The 24,081-nt window shown below is 41.1% G+C and overlaps 1 protein-coding gene across 1 annotated transcript in view; it reads left to right on the top strand.

Annotated features, from left to right (window-relative positions):
* The window catches only part of LOC311059973 (zinc finger protein 385B-like), a 69,650-nt gene that overhangs the window by 38,772 nt on the left and 6,797 nt on the right, over nt 1-24,081 (top strand). The window contains exons 3-5 of the mRNA XM_084078095.1: nt 11,537-11,703; nt 13,617-13,724; nt 20,882-21,050. Of these exons, the coding sequence (XP_083934221.1) occupies nt 11,537-11,703; nt 13,617-13,724; nt 20,882-21,050 (444 nt within the window). The remainder of the gene's footprint in view (nt 1-11,536; nt 11,704-13,616; nt 13,725-20,881; nt 21,051-24,081) is intronic.

Below are 24,081 nucleotides of genomic sequence, written 5' to 3'. Positions count from 1 at the left end.
ACCAACCTTGCCCAAATATGGCGTTGTGCTGTATGTCATCGATACCTCACATCGTCTCTGTCGGGTGGAAACCTCATATTCCAAAACTGTTACTTTTCAAGATTCAAATTCTAAAGTAACAAAAGTAGCAGATCTACAAGCTCAAAATGTGTTGCCTTGCGCCACGTTTCAAGCTTGTATATCTGCTACCTTTTGTCCCTTTGTGTGCCGCTGTAGTATCAAGTAGGGCGTTAATTTACGAAAGAAAATATATATATGGAGAAACGAGGTTTCTGCCACGATATGTCTGATGTCTGGAAGTAGTCTGTGAGAGCCACACATGGGAGCCACGTCGTTATTAGACCCTGTCTTGTTAAATTAAAATAACAGCATTTTGTTTAAGGAGGCTTTCAGAGAAAACCTCATTTTGTTCACTTTTGCACAATACAGGATCCCTTTAATCCATCTACATGTATATAGGAGGAGAGACACATTTCTACTGTAGTAGTATGCTGTACAGTATGAGACATCAAGTGAAATTAATTATCCTTTGAATAGCAGTAGGTAGGCTACTGCATATTGAGTTCAGCTATTCGGCTAAAAAAAAGTGTCTATAAGAGGTTTATGCTCTATTGATAGATAGAAAGCCTTCTATGAGCATTCAATTTCTTTTTCATCCCAGTATACATTTAGCTTGGGGCATGATGACTGAAGAATGTGGACACGGTCTACAGGTGACTGCTTACATTTATTACTGTACATGCATCGTTTATGTAAAAAAGAAAATTAAGCATTTGCCAAACTACTGTGGCAGTGTGCTCTGTGCAGGATTTTGCATTGCAGGAGTCTGCATGATTTGATATTTTTGAGCAGAGAAAACACAGTAATTTGAATTGTAAATGTTTCATCACAAATCGACAGGAGCAGCTTATTTATTTATTTTGTATAGAACATTGTTAATTTTTTTTATCTGCAATTCACAGTGAAAATACTTATTTTGAAGGTTCAGTCAAATTTTCAACTGAATTTATCCTTCACCAGTTAGTTTTAAAGCCTAATTCTACAGCCAAGATTCCTATGAGTCTAGTCTGTAAAAATTGGTTTGAAGTGCTTGAAAAGATGAAACAAACTTTGCTACCCTAATATCCCCAGGCAGGTCGTTCCGCAGTGTTCCCAATCACTCTTTAAGTCTTCAGTCTCGACTCAAACGGCCAGGAAGGCCTTGCCTGAGGGTATTAGGCTGCGCCGACGCCCGTAGGGATAAAATGAAAGTAAAACGGAATGGCCAAGCCTACAGTATATCACCCAAACACAGTCTCATGTAATTCCAGTAGCGTCTCGTAATATTAATATTCCTTTTAGTTGAGTCTGGTGTCATGAAGCAACTGCTCTGATGTTCAGCAGTTCACCTAAAGGTCAAAATTAAGGATAGTAGACCTACATTTTCCTTTCAATCCGATACCGAGTAATACCAGGGCTAGTACTGTATATCCCGATACTGATACTGACGCTGTTACTATTAGAAGTTTTATTTGGTTCCAGAAAAAGGGGTAATTATATATATTTTTTTCCTACACTAAATTGGTAAACATGGACATCAAGAAAATTATTCTGAAAGCCTGCATTAGTATTACTTTAAATAAACAGCCAATGATCAGACTTCTCCTTTGATTTCTGTTTATTAATGACAAAAACAATAAGATTGTTCAACATAATGTTCAGCTAGACCGACCATATTACACTTTTACAGCATAGTCATTCTATTCTACATCACAACAACTGAAAATAATATTGGCTAATCAAATACCGTTAATGGATGCATGCTTTGTGGTGTCCAAACACAGAGCATGAAAGGGACCTATGATGGTATTCAGTGTGTAGATTGGCTGTTTTCATATTTTGTATTTTTTTTCCTACTTATAATGACATTCCTAAATCAGTGACACCATGTTGAAAGCGTTTATTTTTTTTAATGCTGCTAGCTGCCTCCAGCACTTTAATCTGTACCCTTACAAGCGCCCGCCACCCCACTTTCTCATTTGCATTACATTTATGTTTTTGCTGGAGAGAAAAAAAAAATCACACTTGCAGCGCATGCAGAGGCTCTGTCATTCACAGCGTGTCTGTCTCACTCACACCATATAATGTACCAACCAGAACCAGCAGTCTGCCCCCACACACACCCACCCACCCAGCAATTCCCCCTCCCCACCCCAACCCCGCTCCCTTCACGTTGTGATGGAATTAACCCATTAAGGCCTGAGGTTCCGACTCTACAAAATGTCTTCTAACAGCTTTTTGAAAAAAACACGTATGACCACCTTCTGTCATGGAAAGAACAGATTGAATCAGTGGGTAAGAAGACAAAGCAAAGAGTCTATTTCCTTCGCCGTTTGAGATCTTTTGGTGCTAGTAGACAGATTCTTCTTTTGTTTTTCACTTCTGTTATAATGAGTGTTCTTCAGTACTGTAGTACCACCTGGTATGGATGTCTGTCTGTAGCCTTAAAGTCACAACTGCTGCAGCAACTGAACATTTGTCCAAAATTGTTGGACAGCCACTTCAGAAGCTCTATACAACTACGTATAATGATAGTATGATAAGGTTGGCAAGGAATATCACTTCAAACACTAGCCATGCTTTGTATGGAGAATATAGTTTGCTGCCTTCAGGAAGGAGATACGGTGTTCCTACATACAATAAGGTCAAACTGAAGAGGTCCTTTGTCCATCAGACGACACTGAGGCTTAATCAGGATGTATAGGCCAAGGGTAGGCTGAGAGGTGGACATTGCTCTTGTCTTTGTATGTCTTTATGTATGTATTTTGTATTGTGTTTTGTTTTTCTTGTGTCATGTCAAATGTGTGAACTGTTTATTGTTGCATACATGGCTGCTGGGTCGCAAGACAAATTTCAGTGTGAACTGACAATAAAGTATTATCGTATCGTATCGTATCGTTTCTATAATCAGTGGTGCTCAAACTTTTTCATGTCAAGGACCATCCAAAATTAGATGTATTTGGCCGCCGACCCCCCATCTCAAAATATGTTGTTCCAGGGACCCTCAGGAGTAAAATAATTGAGTTAAAAATGCTCTAAAAATATATATATATATATATATTCAAAGATTTGCACACATTTTCACGATTTTCCCAAAATTGCAGATCTACCGAGTGCCACGCTATGAGCTTGTATATCTGCTATTTTTTGAATAGCCAAAGTGTAAATCAATGCTTTAAGCGGTTACACAGATGCGTTCCCGGTTTGAATGGGTTAACAGAGCAAATCATCTGCCTTTTTTTTTTTTGCACAAACAAAGACTGCAGCCGTCTCTAAAATGAAGAAACCGCTCAGTCATTGGATGTCGATTTGCGAAGGAAAGCGTGTCAAAAAAAAAGAGAGGGGGAGCGTGCACGGCACGCGGGGAGCTCGACGCACGGCCTGCCATATTGTCTCTTCGGAAGTGAAGACAGAGCAATTCGCATATAAGTGGTGGGGGGGGGGGGGGGGGGTTGGAGGGGGGGAGGGGGGTTGATCCCAATGAAAAGCATCAGCTGCTAGAAGAGGAAGAAATCGTCGTCTGAAACCTCGTATGTCCAAAACTGTTACTTTTCAGGATTCAAATTCTGAAGTGGCGAAAGTAGCAGATCTACAAGCTCGAAACGCGTCGCTTTGCGCCGCGTTTCGAGCTTGTAGATCTGCTACTTTCGCTTGCTTTTGTGTGACGCTGCGGCATGATCGAGTATAGGGCGTTTAATTTACGAATGTCCGAAAGTTAGAATATGGAGATAAGAGGTTTCTGCCCGACGACAGCAAACGAAATGGCCGTCGCTCTGGCTTCCAGCTATGACAGTCAGACCCCTCCCTCTTGTCCCTATTTTGTCGTTGTCGGGCGGAAACCTTGTATGTCCAAAAAACGTTACTGTTAAGTATATGGACAACAATATCCTGATGGATCGAATGCAGTTATTATTTTGGTCACCAGCTCTTGTTAATACTTAAAATTATTTACGTATTTATAAAACACACAGAGACACTTAAACGCTTTCACGTGCCAGTGTTGTGGCACTGTCATATGACGAAGTAGGACATTGATTTACGGGGGGGGGGGGGGGAAATAACACATAAAATGATCAAACATGGAGATACAAGGTTTCTGACCGGCAGCAACGATTTTCTTCTCCCTTTTTCATCAAAAGAAGCCATTTCTCCCCCTCTGCGATTGCTGCCATGTTGAGTCACCCAACAACTAATCCTGGAAATAATAGCGATTATGCTTCTCTCTCCACCAGTTTTTCATCTTTTTTTCTCCTCCTCCTCCTCCCCTCGCAAAGCGTTTATAATTTCTCTGGGCTCGTAATCTTTTTCCTCCCGTTTACTCGCTGTGAGAGCAGGCCTGCTGTTGTTGTGACCTCCTGTAAACTCTCCCATCATCTTTATATCTGCCTTCACTGAGATATGGAAAAGTTTGATTTATAATGTGTGCCGGTGTACTCACACCGTTGAAATGTAGGACACATTCAAAGTGAGCCCACTAATGCTGTTCCCCGTTGATGATAGTGCTGTGGTTCTCAAAGTGGGGTCCAAATTGCTTAACCCATTCAATCTGGGAACGCATCTCTGTCATTTTAGATTTCTTTGGCTATTTTTGAAAAATCTTGAAATAAAAAGAAAATCTTTGAATATATATGTTTTAAAGCGAACATTTGTAACTCAAATCTTTGCTTCTGGGGGTCCCTGGAACAATATTTTACAAATGTTTGCTTTTTCCAAGATTAGCAAAAAGGTTTCACGATTTTTCTAAATTATCAGATATCTCTACTGTCCAGCGCGAAACTGCTAACTCCAAAACGCTCATTGTTCAGGAAACGAAAAAACAAAATATACGTTTTTCAGGAAATGAAGAAAACCGTATATTTTTAAAACAAAGCAATACTGCCTCATCAAAGTTGGTATAGTGACTTTATATATTGTCAGATACTTGCATGTGTCATTATATTATCAACACTTTACCCAGCGCAAGTGGAGTTAGTAGTTTCAGACGAGCAGAAATCAAGCTGAAGTGGAGTTAGGTGTCCAAACAACAATAGCTCCACTCGCTGCTGAGGGAGAGGTTTCAAAAGGGTACAAATTCTCAAAAGCTAACAATGGATCACCAAGCTCACAATGCAACAACGTGTGAATTAATGCCCTGATGCTTTATGACACTTATTATATAGGCCAGAACTAGCGCGACAGAAATGCTATGAACGCCTTTCTTCTTGTCACATTGCTCTCCTCATTAAACACTTCATAGATTTTAGAAATATAATTACTTGTTTTCATAACATTAGCGTCAGTGCTAAGTTTGATAAACAGGTACACTGCATTTTTAACAGTAGTTTTAACAGACTACGGGGAGCTTGTTTACGTGTTCCTCCTCCTCGTTCACTGCGCAACGCGCTCTACTCATGCTGTTAAAAGGCAGCGCTGTAGAGGAGAGGGGGGAGTTGTTTGTTTTTGACGGACCGTTTGAGGATCCAATGGAGTTGGGAGTTTTCGTCAGAGGCGCTTTTTAATACTTTTCATTGGTTCAAATGTTTTGATTTTTTACACAGACCTAAAGGGTGTTCAATAGCGTTGATTTATGAAAAAAAAAAAAAAAGATGAAAATGGAGTTAGCTGGTTCGTCCTGGACACCGACGATATACAAGCTCATTGCACGGCACTCGGTGGCGCGCTATGTGCTTTGTATATCTGCTATTTTTGAACAGCCAAAGAAATCTGAAAATGACACATGCGTTCCCGGTCTTAATGGGTTAATATGGCATCAAAAGTACGATCTACAAGCTCACGTGTCTCTTAGACCTGTTTTATTTTGAGGCATTGACGCATGGTACAGACCATCTGAAATCTAGTCTGAGCAACGCAGAAAGGTACCTCTTTTTATTAATATTTGTTTTCTCTTGAAGCGCATCGGTGACACTTGCATGTGTGACGCTTTCAGTGTGTCACGGCCTTTACAGAATGTCAGCCTGACCACCTACAGTACATTAGAAACATGAATAAGCTCTTCAGATCACCATGTGCTTTGAACTTGTGAAATTATATTCGGACCTTGTCAGTTAGCGTGTCATAGCTGAACCGTTCTGTGAAAACACATAAAACATAACTCAGTTTGTGCCTTTTACAGCACCTGTTTCTTTAGAGGAGGTTAGTAATTGTCAAAAGCTTTTTCTTTTAATGCGAGAAATGAGAGTGGGTGGGGGTTACACATTTTTGGTTCCTGCAGAGCCAAATGCAGTAAATTAAAGATCTCGCCCCACTGTGTTTTTCGACTAAGTGCCCCTGGGATTAATGAGATCAATTTCAGATTTGTGGGGAATACGGAGTCAATGTCCCCAAAAGCCAGCCGGCCTGACCGACGCGTTCAACACATCTCCTCCACTGGAGGGGAAGAACACACTGCCTGGCTCACCCTCTCTCAGGGGTGGAAGAAGTACTCCCATTTCTCACTTAAAGGACAACTTCACCCATTTTCAACCTAACTTCATATAATTGGTCCTCACTAATGCTCATGAAACTTTGGTACATTTTTTCCCTCTACTCGGTCTGTGTCTCCAAGGAGGGATGTGGACACTTCAGAAACCCGCCTACCAGTGACATCATCGTTAGGCAGATTTGACTTTTGTTAACGTTATAGTATGCTAACTTTCCAGGAATAGAAAGCCTGCAGTTTCTATTAGCTTGGATTCCCCATCGATGATGTCACTGGTAGGCGGGTTTCTGAACTGTCCACAGCCCTCCTCTGCGACACAGACCGAGTCGACAAAAATGGTGCCATATTATCATGAGCATTAGTCGGGACCAATTATATAAGCATGCTTGAAAAAGGGTGAAGTGTTCCTTTACTTAAAAGTAGCAACACCACAATGTTGTCTGTTTCACAAAATCATAACTTGATTTTTTTTTGGGCCATTTTTTTTCAAAAAGCTTCCAAAATAGCATAAATAGCAAATTTACAGGCTCACAACATGTTGCATTCAATTCTTAACTTGTTTGAAAAACACAAGAGTGTTTGACGTGCGTGCACGTGTAGGGGGTATCAGCTTGTGTCCAATGTAAGAAGGCGAGCTCCACAGAAAGGAAGGTTGGGAATCACTACCCTATAGCATACACTGCTTTATCATGTATTTTATTTGACTCTAAATGCAACCATGATTTATAGTAATGAACATCATGCTGCATTTAAGAAGACTTGAAACTAACAATTGAGAACATAAACTCTTTAGGGAAATGTTTACTGAGGTAATAAATCATGTGAGAAGTATGGTCATTTCCTCATAGACTTCTAAACAATCTGACCTTTTTTTGCAACCAGCGGAGTGTTAGCCGAAGACAAATTAGTTATTAGACCACATCATTATTATTTAATTATTCTACTCAGTTAAGTGGCTGCTGCTTAACCATACTAATATCCTGACACTTAAACGATGAAGTGCTATTTGTCTAATTTATAAAGGTACTCAATATACTCAGTGTAACGGTATTTGGCACATTTGAACAGAAGGTGCATCAGTGTGTATGTACTGCACCTCTCGGTGCACCAGTGACCACATGAGCATTCATTCCTCTTTTAGAGGCTTCTGGTGTTGTCCTTTCTCAATGACAGGACAGTGGTCACTACATCTATTTCAGGATGGAGTTTCTGTTTCTAGGATGGCTTAAAGGAGAGTTCCAGTCATTTTAGGTGTCTGCTTTGATGTGTCGCTAATCACTCACCAACATACCAGGGACAGTTGACTTTTTTAATAGAAGCCCCTGTTGTCCATTGTGGAGACCCCTTCCAATGGCATAATGGAGAAACGTGGATAAACGAAAAATGTTAGCACCTCCAAAGTTTTTTTTTGTCCACTAATCCTCATTATGCAGTGTCCTGACACTCAAACATGCACTGAATGTCCCTTATGAGCTGCCGTTCATGCAGAACGACATGGAGCTGGTTGCTTGTTTCTCTCACAGAATCTGGCAACACCGAGGACTAGCTCCATGTCGTTCTGCATGAACGGCAGCTCATAAGGGACATTCAGTGCATGTTTGAGTGTCAGTACACTGCATAATGAGGATTAGTGGAAAAAAACGAACTTTAGAGCTGCTAAAATAGGCGATTTTTGTTTATCCGCATTACTCCATTATGCCAGTGGAAGGGGTCTCCACAATGGACAACAGGGGCTTCTATGAAAAAAGTCAACTGCCCCTGGTATGTTGGTGAGTGATTAGCGACACATCAAAGCAAACACCTAAAATGACTGGAACTCTCCTTTAAGTATATCAGTGGTTCTTTTTCATTTCGAGGACCCCCAAAATAATATGTATTTGGCCGTGGACCTCTATCAGAAAGTATTATGTGCCAGGGACGCCAATACAAGATTTGTGTTGTATTGTAAACCATTTCACATTTTTTCAACAGTATTCTTAAATGGCAGATTAAAAGCTCACAACGGGTGGCATTGAAACATGTTGTGAGCATGGCATGGTGCCTTATCAGAGCCTTGTCAATTAGTCTAATGCTTTCCTTTGCAATAATGAATATTTTTTTGTCTTTGGATACCATACTTTGTCACCAAGTGAAACACACATCGTTGTGTGTTTACACACAGTGTTAATGGCTTTATTTTTTTGACTTTGCATTTACATTTTGTCCAAAGTTATGTTAAAGTACAGTATATAGTACTTTAGCGGCAGCCGATCTACAAGCTCACAACTCGTCGCGATGCAACACGTTTGTGAGCTTGAACAACTTCTATTTTCACTTTCTTGTATGACAAAGTAGGCTTAAGTGGTTAAGAAATGTCCCCGCTCAGTTTTTATTTCTTACAAATAGAGCCCTGGCCCCAGGTAATCATACAACAGGTGCACTCTTGCTTGCATACTTGGGTTCTTGAGACCTGAACCAGATCCCGCTGTCGCCCTTGTTTTATGGGGGACAGCGGAGCCAGAGGACACTGGAGTCATTTAAAACTTTTAAACGTTGTCCTTCATTTGGTTTGGTTCATTTGGGCAGGTGACAACACAGTAATGGGATGTGGAACAAAACAGCCCAGAGAGAGAGAGAGAGACCTTCTAGGGAATTACCACAATAAACTCTGCAGCACTTTGATTTACAGTAGGTGAGAAGTGGTGGAAAGTACATTTACCCTGTACTCATGTAGTTTATAAAAGTGTGATACGCTGTATTTTCACTTTACGATTGAGTGTGTTCATTTCTCCAATACTTTATACTTACTCCACTACATCTCAGAGGCAAATATTGTACTATTTACTCCATTACTTATTTCAAAACGTACGTTAACCACTTAAGCCCTGTTTTATAGTATATTCAAAAAGTGCCGATCTACAAGCTCACAACTCCTGACACTGCGATGTGTCATTTTAGATGTTAGTGTTAGCTATTCAAAAATAGCAGATATTTACAAGCTCACTTGCTTTTGCCGAGCTGCGAGCTTGTACATCTGCTATTTTTGAACATTTTTGAACAATCTTGAAACCCCTGGGGGTCCCCGGACCCCACTTTAGAGTCGTTGATCTAGCATACAGTAAGCAGTTTCTCCAGTGTTCATCTAGCATACAGTATGACGCATTTTAATGTGAGTGCTGTGCTGTTCACTCACTGTCAAGGCTGTCTAGTGTGTCTAGCCTTCTTTAAGTGCCTTCTCTCTGACAGCACTTCCTCCAACAGAAATGAAATGGCGTGGGATTAAATGAAAGTGAAATGAAAGTAACATCCCGACATGTTGTCTAGGACGGAGACTTTAAAAACTAGAAGATTTAGGCCTAATTTGCCATACTGTCCATGCCAGGAAAAGGACTTCATATCTAAGGGTTTGGGATTTAGAGGATGACAGGAGCAGAATGCTCAATATCATAATAATATCGTCACTGTCGGATGGAAATCTTGTACTGTATGTCCAAAACTGTTACTTTTCAGAAAATGTTAAAAATGAACCTGTGTTCCAGTATAGTGCATCCTCCTTCACTTTCAAAATGTTTCAAAAATAGTCAAACTGGCCGATCCCATTTGTTTGAATGAAAATTAAATTGAATGAAAATGTAATAGATTTTTGCATAATCGTCATAATCGTTTCCATTTTGAAAAACAATCACACATTTTCAAATATAAAAAAGCTGAAATAGCAGATCTACAAGCTTACAACACGCCACAAAGTGACGCACTGTAAGCTTGTAGATCTGCTATTTCTGCTTTTTTTTTTTTACATGTGTAAAATTATTAAATATGTCAATAATTTCTTTGTACATTTCAGTTATTTGTCCTATCTGCCTTGTGCAATTTTTAGCGGTGCCAACCGCTCTAAGCTTGACTTTGTCCGTATGTCCGTCCGTCCGTCCGTCCGTCCGTCCGGATGAGCACGGCAAAGAAGCAACACATACAAACACACGCACACACACACACACACACACACACACACACGGACTTGGAGATTGCCTATGCCATCTCTCCTCTCATTGGCCACACGTGCCAGTGGTTATCAAAGAGGGGTCCAGGGACCCCCAGCGTATGAGCACGGGATTTTAAACAGCTATAACTCCAGTTTCCAGCATGCCACCAAGTCCAAATTCAGTATGTGGACTTAGACCACCAATAGGGACGAGCATGAATTGCTGAAGCCCCGCCCCCTCTGTCCAGGGACCCCCAGCGTATGTTATGTCCGTCCGCCCGTATGAGCACGGGATGAGCACGGGATTTTAAACAGCTATAACTCCAGTTTCCAGCATGCCACCAAGTCCACATTTAATATGTGGACTTAGACCACCAATAGGGACGAGCATGAATTGCTGCAAACTGACCCCCAGCGTATGTTATGTCCGTCCGCCCGCATGAGCACGGGATGAGCACGGGATTTTAAACAGCTATAACTCCAGTTTGCAGCATGCCACCAAGTCCAAATTTGGTATGTGGACTTAGACCACCAATAGGGACGAGCATGAATTGCTGAAGCCCCGCCCCCTCTGTCTTCCCATTGGCTGGCCTTTAAACAGCCATAACTCAAGTTCGCATCATGCTACGGAGTACAAATTTTGCACATGGACTAAAACCACCAATAGGGACGAACTGTAATTACTTAAGCCCCGCCCCCTCTGTGTGCCCATTGGCTGGGCTTTAAACAGCCACCATTCCAGTTTGCAGCATGCTACCAAGTAAAAATTTGGTAAGTGGACTCAGACCACCAATAGGGACGAACTGAAATGAGTTAAGCCCCGCCCCAAAGGCACCGCTTCCTTCACACAGGGTGTGATTTTTTTTATTACAAAGCCTAAAAGGCAAACAGAAAAATAAAATGTATTCATAAGTTCCAATGTTCAATGCATTGGAACTTAATTCAATGCAATGCAATCCATCCTCAATAAAAAAAACGTTAACACTGCTGGTTCTCTTTCCGCTGGAGAATTCTGAGGCAGGTAGTAGTGATGTTTTTTTTCGTTCTTTTCGATGTACTGAAGCATTCGGTGCAGTTCTGTAAACTGTAAACATTGTGCTCTCTGTGTGTTGTTGCTGTAGGTTCACTCTCCCAGGGCCCCGCCCGGCCCCTGCTGGCGTCCCTGTCCGTCCCAGGAGGACGGCGTCTCCAGCCCCAGACCACACCGCCCCACCTGGAGCTGAAGCACTTCCTCCCCCTGAGGGTCAATGGATCCTCACCCCTCAGCCTCTTCCCCAACTTCAACATGGTGAGATGCAGCGGTGGGAAAAGTACTCAAATGTTTTGTGTAAGAAGTATCAATACTGCAATGTGGAAGTACTCTGTTACAAGTAAAAGTCCGGAATTCAAGATTTACTTGCGTAAAAGTGCAAAAGTATTGGGATCAAAATGTACTCAAAGTACCAAAAGAACTAAGTACTAAAATGTTTGAAAATAGTTGATCTACAAGCTCAAAACGCGTCGCGACGCGTTGTGAGCTTGTAGATCGGCTATTTTCAAATAGCATAGGTATAAAATAGGGCTAAAGTGGTTAATGTATGTTTTATAATGTAATAATTTATATCTGCAAAGTAACTTGTAACTAAAGTTTTCAAATGATTGTAGTGGAGTAAAAGTACAATATTTGCCTCTGAGATGTAGTGGAGTAGAAGTAAAAGTATAGACAATTGGAAATACTCCAGTAAAGTGAAAGTCCCTAAAAATTGTACTCAAGTACAGTACTTGAGTAAACGTACTTAGTTTCTTTACACCACTGGTGAGATGGCACAGCACACAGCCACACACACACACACACACACACACACACACACACACACACACACACACACACACACACACACACACACACACACGTGTGAGTGCTCAATACACACAAACACACACCACCACCAAAACTTTAAAAGTGTCAAACAGCCTAGGTAGAGCTTTTTGTGTCCCTTGAACTGAATTTAAACCAGCATTTTGCTATTCACGCCGTGCTTCTGTGCAAAACGGAGAAGAGCGAGTAATCAAGACGCCTCCCTGACGCTTTTATACACTGTGGAATCATGCTGTACGCCAATGCAGATCCCTGTATCCATAGCACTCATGCAAGTACCCCAGCAAAATAGAGTAGAGCACTTATGTCTATGATTACAGCAATTTACAGCAAGATACAAACTTGATCTATAGCGAGCAATTGACCACATTTTACCTCATACAGAGGGAAAAACCTGCACACTAGACTAGCTGTTCCATCAAATGAATGTGACAATATTTCGATCCTGTGTGTAACTGTCAAAATCTTATTATGATTATGAGAGGACGGGATGAGTCATATATGACATGACATTTGATGGAAACGATAAAAAGGAGGCCATGAGAATGGAAATGTTTCATCTTCTCCGGGTGGAAGAGGTTTCTGTCTGGGAACCCATTCGGTAAAAAAAAAAGGAAAAACATATTTCCTTTCCTCCTTTGTTTTTGCCTCTGGGGGCACCACCTCCTTTTTTTGTGTAGAGACAGGAACCTGGTTTGGCTCCTCCCCTTTCTTAGTCCACTTTCTCACGGGTGCTTCTGTGTTTATTCCTACTAACACCAACACTACATGTTTAGGGCAGTGGTGTCCTGAGACTTGAGAGATTAGCTTCTTAGCTCTGTTTAGTGCAGCGATTCCGTGAGGATATTGCGACCCCCAATTAACTGGCAAAACACTAAGATTTCCTTTTGTATATAACATTAATATTAAAAAGTAGTTCCATTGATGCAAGCCGGAACACAATCGATTGATTGATCATAAAAATAATCATGCCCTGAAAGTGCACGCTGCATAATTATGTTGAATCATTATAGAAAAACACTATATTAACAGTAATCTCTCAATTATGACATTTCTGAGGGCCTGTGTCAGTCCATCGGTCAGAATGTCGGTTGTCTCCCAGCTTCCTGCCGCTGGTTAACAACATTTGCATTGATACGTACTAGAATTGTCTGGGATCCTTTTGATCAAAACTGATTAGGACGAACAAGACAACCCCCTGCACGAGTCTGTGACATTCTGAACATGAAACATGTCGTATGCAAGATAATGGAACTGTACTAATCACTCTGCTTTGATGTTGTTGTTTGATCGTGTGTGTGTGTGTGTGTGTGTGTGTGTGTGTGTCTGTGTGTTTCCATCAGATGGACCCCGTGCAGAAAGCGGTGATCAACCACACATTTGGTGTCTCTCCGCCCAAGAAGAAACCCATCATCTCCTGTAACATCTGTCACCTTCGCTTTAACTCTACCGTAAGCCATTCTGCCTGACCCCTGTTTGTGTTGTGTGTGTGTAGGTGTGTACTTGTGTGTAACTCTAGAATTAGGCATTTAAAGTAGATCGCATTTCGGGACGCATTCTTTTTGCCCTAACAAAATGTCAGTCTTGCCATTGATGATTGTCATCATTGGCTATTCATCTTCATGATAAGGACTCAACTGTTTACTGTTGGTTTTCGATCATTGTAAACTTTCACAAAGACAAATTTTGATTGACCTCCATCATTCACTTCAGCTGTGTTTGCATCTGGAAGCATGTCACACTTTGCGTTCTCTTCTCAATTCTCATGAACACACTGCACCGTTGTCAGTGACAACACGGGCCGTTGTTAGTTAGTATTGTTCCTTTTTACTTTTACACTACACATATTATTTTCAATGTGAACAACATGACCGAGCCCGACCCAAAACCTGAGCATCAATTATAAATATGTGTCTGAGCCATCCTCTATTAGGGGCTGGGGCTATAGGGTTACAGTATGCCTGATTTATACATAATTGTGGGCCGGTGTCACACACTGAAAATAGGCAATCTACAAGCTCTCAATGTGCATTGTGAGCATGTAGATCGGCTATTTTCAGTGCTCGACACGAGCGCACAATTAAGTAGGACGTATGCTTTAGGGTTAAAAAAGTGGCATTTATAAAATTGCTGTCCTAAAAATGTGTGTGTGAGTGTGTGTGTGTGTGTGTGTGTGTGACTGCTCTAACATGTCTTAATGGCCACAATTAGGAGTCCACTTACTGCTTCATTAAATAGCAGCGCACTCACATAACACACACACCTTCACACCAGCAGGGTTGTAGAACGGAGTCACATGCGCTATCAGCCTTAGCCGTCTGGAGTCTACTGATCTAATGTCCAAAGCCAATAAGACTTGAAAGGTTTTTGCAAAAAAAAACTGCACTACCATAACATGAAAGACTGCCTTCATGTATCATCCAAGACTGCACACTGACTATACTACTTAAAGGGTTAGTTCAGATTTTTTGAGTATTTTCTGTAGGAAATACTTACCATTAATGTAGTGGTTGCAAAGGTATTAATTGATTGCCTGAGTCCCGTGGTCAGAGTTATGGTCCGTTTCTGATAAATATGAAGTAGTTCCGGTAGATTAGTAGATTTGGTGGGGGCCGCTCATTAAAAATAAATAAATTAAAAAAACTAACGTCATTTGTATTGTTGACCTATTTCTACCATATAGAGCAGGTTTCGTTCAATTTCGACCCCTCTGTCACATGGTACTAATGTTTGTGTCCAGAATCACTGCACTGCGGCAGCCTACTCACTCACAAAATATATGACACAAAAAATAGTAACATGTGACAGAGGGGTCGAAATTGAACGAAACCTACTCTATATGGTAGAAATAGGTCAACAATACAAATGACGTTAGTTTTTTTAATTTATTTATTTTTAATGAGCGGCCCCCACCAAATCTACTAATCTACCGGAACTACATTCATATTTATCAGAAACGGACCATAACTTTGACCACGGGACTCGGGCAATCAATTAATACCTTTGCAACCACTACATTAATGGTAAGTATTTCCTACAGAAAATACTCAAAAAATCTGAACTAACCCTTTAAAAGGATAATTTAACTGAATGGATAAATTACCACTGAGGATTTTACTGTGTAAATTACAGGACTCACACAGGGTAAACGTGGCACAGCAGAACATACATCTATCTAGCGATCGATCGATCGATTGATCGATGTACCTACCCCTACCCTACCTACCTACATACCTACACAGTCATAGGTATGAACACGCGTTATTGCCAAGAATGTGCATAGGGTCAATGTGCAGAACTACTGTATGATTAGAATGGGCAAAAACAGGGGTGGACAGTAACTTAGTACAAGCACTCCTGTTATTGTTACTGAGTAGCTTCTTTTTGGCTTTTTTATTTTTTTCACATTCTAAAATCGGTACTTCCGTAGGTTTTAGAGGAAGTATTGTACTCAGCTACTTTTGGAAAGGCAGGAATCACAGCGTAGCCTACAGTGGTGCTGTTATCGTACAATCAGGAGGAGATTCTATTTAAAGTTTGTTATGAACCTTTTTTTATAAAGAAAAGATTGTCCCCACTTTGGAGAGCATCGCTGAATTAGAGAGGGGTGGCCCAGCAATAGCCCTGCATGGCCTTGCACGGCCCCTCACGGTCCTGCATCGACCCTCACAAGGCCCAGCATGGCACAGGGACCCCCCCCCCCCCACTAGATATTGTGTAACATTGTGTTTTGTGTTGCAGATTAAACTATCTCATCGGTTTCATAGATGGCTTCATAGACGTGGTTGACATTTAACCACTTAAATCCTCAAAACGTGACCTTTGGCTCTGTTCTTTTTTCCTCTATTCTGGTCCACCCCACAGAGAGATGCCAGTGTTCAGCTGGTTAATAAAAACACAAAGATTTGGTGGCCCCCCTCTAGTAACTCTGAGGACCCCTTAGGGGTCCCGGACCCCTCGTTGAAGACCCACGTAGTAAAGGAAACGAGACAAACCTCTCAGTCTAGCAAAGTGATTTCTCACAGCCTCTAGTTTTCCACCTGACTGCTGGATTCTGAGCAGAAACTAGTTTGCCCTGTTGGTTTTTCCTCCTTATCTCCTCCTGCTGATTCATTTTCATTAATCTCCCTCCCTTGGTTTATACCTATTTACATTTATATTGTTCGGAGAAACTTGGTGGAATAACAATGACTCTTTTATTTCTGTGAACGGGAGAAAAGGCGGGGCCCTAACACTAACCAGATGTATCAGCCTAAATGCCCTTCTCTCTGTGTCACCTTGTCTCTCTTTCTCTTGTCACAGTTAAATGTCCCTTGTCAGGAGTTTTTTATTTGCTCGCAAATATTGTAGACTTTTTGGACACTTCTGTGTGTCTATGTAAGTTGCTCATAAAACATGTTGGACAAATTTTTGATTTATTTCGCTCATAGTTTGCATTACATAAATATGACATATCCTTGCAGAGAGAATGTACATTTTGTCACGTTTGAGACTTGAGTTATTAAGACTTTTTAAACTATCTCCATACCCGGTTTTCCCTCAGTTACGGGGTAAATACATTCTCTTTTAATATTAACTGCCATTCTCCTCTCCTCTGTGTACTGCAGCTGAGCTGACAGCGCTGTGTCCGGGAGTTGGATGCCAGGTTGCAGGCAGGTACCGTTCCCAGCAGGGGACGCCACTACCGACTAGCTGCTGGAATAGTATTCTCTGGAAAGGACGCTGTAGTACGCCTGAGCCAATACCCAGAACACCTGGTGTGACTAACTGACTTCTGGTTTTGTGGAGGACAGTTGTAGCTCGTTGTGTATGTGCAGCCTGGGCATCTGTGTAGGGCTGGGCAATCAATTAACCGAAAATATATCGAAACCGATATTTAGAAGCAATAACCAACTTATGGTGATCAAATAATCGCCAAGCAGTTGTTTTAAAATGTATGTGTATATAATCAACATGAATACATTCTATTACATTTTTTATAATGGACTAAATGTATTAGTCTGATAAACCACTTAACCATGTATTATACGTTGTTCTACAATGGTGGCGTATAACAATAGCGAAAATAGGCAATCTACAAACTCACGTGTCGAATCGCGATGCATTGTGAGCTTGCATATCTGCTATTTCTCTATATTTCTTTTTCAATAATCGTACATTAATTTTAATCGAGGCAAAAGTTTTAAATAATCCTTATATTGACTTGAAGTCATATCGCCCAGCCCTCCATCTGTGGTGTGCGCGCATGCATACAGCTACTTGAACCAAAGTCATCCAAGGTGGAGAGATCTCTCTCTGAACGGTCACCCCTCAGGTGTGTCTTTATTCCGGGATCTGTGTCCACCGTTTGCCTGCTACCCACCGTGAGACACTTTCTCTCCGCATACTGCACCATTCACTCTCTGTTGAAGTTACTATGCTGGAACATAGTAAGCGTGGAGGCATACTACTTCAGCATACTAAAGGTCGTAACAGTAGTATGCAGATATTTGTCCCTCTTGACTCGGTGGTGCTGAATGGCTAATGCTCGCTGACATTCAGCGTAGCTAAAGGGGTCGTCGGCCGGCCCCCGTGTCTTCCCTGCCGCACACTTTGACCTATATATCCGTCCGCAGATGGCTAGGCTTTTGGCAAAGTGTTGAAGGGGAGACCCGGCCCACCACTCGCTATGCACATACATGATTTTTGTAAGAGATCACCTTTAAATGCCATGGGTTTTGAATGTGCATACTACAGCAGGGCTCATATACAGTACACGTGTATGCCTGAGAGCTGGAATGGGAGTAGGAACTTAAGAATTAACACTATCCTTAGTGTAGAGCCCAGACGATATATCGGCGTGGCCGATATATCGGGTTTTATTTGACATCGGTATCAGCAATTATGCAGCCGATATGTCCCGATTGTAACCACTTTTCATCCTGCTGTCCCTATTTTGAGCATGTCATGGAAAATGCTTGAAAGTTTGTAAGATTTTTGGAAATGTTTAAAATTGCTGATCTACAAGCTCACATTCCTCACAATGATATGTGTTGTGATGCTACGTGTTGTGAGCTTATTATATAGATCAACATTTATTCTTGGATAGGGCTTACAGTAAGTGGTTAAATACAATCAAGTTCAGTTTATTTGTGTATTCTGTATTTACTTGTTTACTTGTTCGTTCATGTATTGAAGTTCTAATATTCATAATTACATTTTGTAGCTATCAAAATGTTTTTCAAATTGAATTCAATTAATCAGTGGTCTAGGTCTTTCCAAAATTGGGAATGTCATCAGCCCCAAAAATCTTGCATCGGTCGAGCTCTAATTTAATGTATGCTATCTCTTAAGACTCTTCCAACCCCACCTTTCTCTTTCATGAACAGAAAGTCTTTGATTCCGCAGATATTTTGCCTGGAGATATCCTGTTTGTATCTTTGCTCCATCATGGCACACTGCTGTGCGTACAGTTTGTTTCTTGCTCATGCTATTCTAATCTTGTCATGGGCGGTTTTAACCTCTGACAGCGGGGGGCGGCAAGATTTTGGAGAAAAAAGAAACCCATCTATTTATAGATAGATGCCACTTGTCCCCCTGACGTTTTTGCTCACATACAAACCACAATTACATTTATTTAATAATTGTGTTAATTAGTACTAATTTAAAGTTACAATTGACACACAAAAACGCTGGGATCGGAGCTGGGCTGTAACATGTACGTACGTGCCCAAATAATTCATACAATAATAACTCATGAATACATACAACAATGAAATGGGGGGCCTTATACACACATTAATTGTAAAAATTACCCCTTGGCAGCTGTTTCTTATAGGTTACATTTCCTCCTCTCCCTTACTTGTAAGGCCATTCCTGAAGCCAGCCAATGCTTGTTCCATGCCTTGTTCAGTGTTCTATCAAGGAATCACTTCCAGGCCTATACATACTGTAATATGTAGGCAACTTTCTTTTACATATTCTATAAAAACATGAATATGTTAATAACACAGTGATCTCCGTTATCATCAATGCGTACACAGCATTGCAGCATTAATAAAGTATAATACCTTGAATCTGCAGTCTACCACTACACAAGGGGGGCTGGGCCTACAATAACAAGCCATTTTGTTTCAAAACAAGCCAGCTGACCCCCCTCACCCATTCCTTGTCTATCAAAAAGATTAACACGCACCAATGTCTGTGGCAGCCAAAGTGAATCAATTGAAACGACGAAGCTGCTGCCGGCTGCCTGTTCCAGGTTCGTTATCATCTGAAGTGCAGAGGTTGGTAGTTTCAGTGAGTGCTGATCTGAAAACCAGATTTTTGTCATCAAAATTCATACGAAATCTTTTTTTTTTTTTTGATATGCAGAGTGCAAGAAACCACCAGGGTTTTAATGTATAAACTTCAAAAACACTTTAACCATACAAACACGAGATTTTGGAGGGCAGTCTGTAAACACAGATAAATTGGATATTACATTTTGCCATTGTGATTCAGTCGATGCATCCACACAGTGATCGGCAGCGTTGCGTCTCATTGAAACCTTCATACAGTGCATATATTACTGTACTTTTGAGGTCTTGTGACTCATCACAATCATTTTAACCACTTAATCCATTTATATGTTGGCTATTCAAAAATAGTAGATCTGCAAGCTTGTACATCTGCTTTTTTTATTATTGAAAAACATTGAAAACTTTGAATGATTTAGCTCATAAATCTTCTCTTCTGGGGATCCATGGCACAAAACCTTTTCAGATGGGGGTCTACAGCCAAATACATATCAATTTGAGGGTTCTTGACTTGAAAACGTTTTATAACCACTGCTCTAAGAGACCAATTGCAAATCCTAAATGGACACTGAGTTTATTGTGTGAAAAGTAAAATCATCATCAAGGCCACAGTCAGAGCCTTTTGTGCAGGGGGGAGGTGCATCAGTAGAGACTGGGGGGCTGCATGGCCACGAGACGCCACAAGTCAAACCGATGCTCATTTGACCACTGCTGTGATGATGAAGAAGATGATGATAATGTGCACCCTCCCCCACTCCCCCCCACATACTGTACACACACACACAACCCACCCTCACCCTCTGGGGTGAAGTGCACGATCGCATCATTCTGGCCACAGAAGCATGCAGCATCAACCCGACTTGATGCTCAGCCATCTGTGGCGCTGCAGAACTCTTCAAAATGGAGATAACCTCACATATATAGTGGGGTCAAGTCCATTGAAACGCGTATTGGTGGCACCTCATGGAATTCACTGTGGAAAACATGCTCTCTGTTCCCCCCCCCCCCCCCCCCCGTGCAGCATTTTCCCACCATATTGATTCCATGTACAGTGTGATTCTGAAGCAGGTGGCAAGAAATTACAATACCTGTGTAGTTATTGATCTCATGTTATGCTTGTGTGATTTAGAGATTTCAGTGTGGTGGATATTGACATTCTTTTCTTTTTCTTTGTGTGTGTGTGTGTGTGTGTGTGTGTGTGTGTGTGTGTGTGTGTGTGTGTGTGTGTGTGTGTGTGTGTGTGTGTGTGTGTGTGTGTGTGTGTGTGTGTGTGTGTGTGTGTGTGTGTGTGTGAATGTGTACGTGCGTGGGTGTGTGTGTGTTGTGGGCAGACCCAGGCGGAGGCCCATTACAAGGGCCACAAACACGCTCGCAAGCTGAGGGCCCTGGACACACAGAGGAGAAGACAGAGGAATGGCCACAGTCCCTCGTCCGCTGGGAAAGACAGAGAGAGAGAGAGAGCACCACCGACAGACACGCCGCATCTGGAAGACGTAACGGGTATAAATACATCCTTTTTCTTCCTCTGAGTAATTAGCCATAAGTACTCTGGGTTGGTGCACTGTAAAATGCTCAGTGTTCATTTCACTCAGAGCGTACAGATGTAACCAAAGGGTACTTTTGGTTACATTTTTATATTCTCAGAGTTACCAATGGATTAATTAACACTGTGGATTTTACCGCGTGGCTGCCACTCAGCTGCCTAATTACAAGCTACAGTATTACCTGTCGTTCTATTCATCGAGTCTGTCATACGGATAATTACTGCCGAATGAAAGTTTGTGAATAACGGTGCTATTTGAAGAATGATGCTGTTGTGGTCGGACCTCCAATGTTTCCAATGCTATCTGTCTGTCTTGACACGGCTCTCCCTCTCTGGTCAAACCTCTCATGGGTTGCGTTTACAAAATGCTTGATTGTCACATGATTCGTGTTAGACCTCAGATACTGTAGTTGCAGTTAGATGTTAAATTGAATCAGATGATAATATACAATCTTATTCTTTAAACATCTTACCTTTTTAAAAGTGCATTACAAGCGGTCTGTCCTGCTGGAACTGTACTGTGCTGAGTGTTGGCTGCTAATTCCTGTGAACTAGTAGTTTGAATGTTTTGGATGCTCTTGACAATTAACCACATTTTACTATCAGTCCTGCTGTTACTTGTTTATCTGTTTGCAGTCAGTGATGAAGCAAAGTGATACTGTAATTGGTGTGTAATCTGTCACTAGATGTTTGATATTTACAGACGATCTACACCAGACTTCAAAGCGACACGCACACACGCGCATATACGCACACGCGCACTTTTAGATCCAGTCCTATTTTAAAGCCTGCGTATGTGGGGCTCGCATACAGTATCTGTGCGCCCGGTGTAGCCGGTATCATTGATATCAATTGGTTCTTTCCAAACGCGCTGTACGCGCACAGTAAATTCCGCGCATATGCGCGCTTCGAAAAGCCTGGTGTAGTTCTGGCGTTATTTGTCATGACTCTTGTTTGTATCTACAGAGGCAGGATTGTCAAACAGAGAGCCAACAATACATCGAATAACTTTTAACGTACTTTATTGCAGTTATTATAAGTTTATATAAGCAATATTCTGTTTACCAGCACAAAAACAATGTAACGAGTATACAAAATATGAATAGTATAGTCTACTGTATATTGGTGTGCACTGTGTATGTAAGCGTAGGCATTAAGGTTTACAAGAGAAACATCAGTGAGCAATTGGAATGGATCAAAAAAGGTGTTTTAAAAGAAAAAACAGACAGTGGTTAGAGACAGTGGCAGGTGTCTTGGCTCAGGTAAGTGGATATTCAGGTGATGGTTTGGCAGAGGGAACTCGAATAAAAGAGCTGGCTGAGGGCTTGGCGGACTGGCGAGGCAAGCAAGCAGACAGGTAGTCCTGAAGACAGGGAAACCAGGTAGACTAACTGGCAGACAGGCAAGCGAACAAACAAACTGGCATACTGGCAAAATGTACTGGCGTCAGGGCTTGAATGTGGCAAATTGACAAACTGTGAATGGCGTGATGATCTGGCTTTTGGTGCGGGGTGCTTGTAGTGTCGTGGAGATGACTTGAGCCAAATTTGTTGATTGCTGAAGATGAGCAGGTGTGCAGAGAGAGGGAGAGGGAGGAAGAAAGAGAGCAGGGAGAGAGGGCACTAATAGACAAGTTACCCCAAACACACTATGCACACTCATAAATGTAAAGTAAAGTTTCAATACTTCATTGCCTTATAAATGGATTGATTTGAATTGAATTAAAGGTAGGGAAAGTGATATTTTTTGTATATATATATTTTTTTTGTTAAAGGTTAAAGTATTATATTCTGATAGTAATCATTGCTACAGAGCGTTTGTTCGGTCAAAGGGGTCTCTCCAGCTCATTAGTAAACAGAATATAGCACATTTTCAGGTAGGTGACAAAAGTTAAGCCAATCAGGAGAGAGCACTGAAAATGCATTGTCTGTTTATTAAAGAGCTGGAGAGACATGGGAGACTGCTTTTACTAAACAAACACTCTACAGCAAGGAGTACTATCAGAATATAGAGCTATTTAACACTTATTTTAACCAAAGTAAATCACTTACCCTACCTTTAAGTAAACGAAAACACAGCGACCTCAAGATCTGAACATAGTAAATGATAGAACATGATAGATGCTAGTTATATTTATTTCAAATTATTTTTTTATATTTATTTCTATGAATTTTATTTAGATAGATGAACTACGTTTGATGTTTACCTGGTATCCTAATTACTTTGTAGCAATACATTATTTTCTTTGTGCTCTTCTTACAGTGTGTGACTATTTACACTGAATTAACTCTGAATAGTAAATGCCTAAATTGTAAATTGTGTCTCATAAGACACAAGATAAACAGAAGACAATGGCAAAACCCTAACATTACAATAGCCATGAAGAAGAAAAAAGAAATCAGTCATGCACTGATACATGCACAGTCACTATCCTTTATGGTAGGGCCCATTTTGGTAAAGTTTTCCTCTCACAGGATCTTTAACACTGAGGATTTGACTGTAATACTACAGTGTATAGCCAATTAGTTTGGGTTTAGATAACAGGATCATAACATGTTATGTTTGCTTCATGAAGGAAATGCTGTCCCATAATGACTTAATTTACTGACAGCACTGACTATACTGTCTGTAAATGTTGTCATGACAGTTTAAAAATAAAAGTGTTTTCTTTCAATTGAGGTAGTTTATCTTTGGGGATTTAAAGTTTGAGTGAAAATGATGGGGGATTTTTTAATATTCATTACATGAAAGTGCTTCATGTGGCAGTCGTTTGTCACGTCACAGACTCCTAATATTTAAGGCTGAATGATGAAACGGGGACTATTCCCTTGCTTTTCCATCAGGTCTTTTGTCATACTGCTACACACGTGGGAGAAATATGGTTGTGAACCAATTCTCATATGATGACCTGCTCTCTCCGTCTTTTATCATTGATTCTTCTCTTGGCCGCTTTCAGTGCCTATCAATTTCCCCCCCAACCACATAATG

This window comes from Gymnoscopelus microlampas, assembly GCF_963454915.1.
Source record: "Gymnoscopelus microlampas genome assembly, chromosome: 14".
Taxonomy (NCBI): Eukaryota; Metazoa; Chordata; class Actinopteri; order Myctophiformes; family Myctophidae; genus Gymnoscopelus; species Gymnoscopelus microlampas.
The sequence above is the reverse complement of the archived record's forward strand: the minus strand, read 5'-3'. Positions and strand labels throughout refer to the sequence as shown.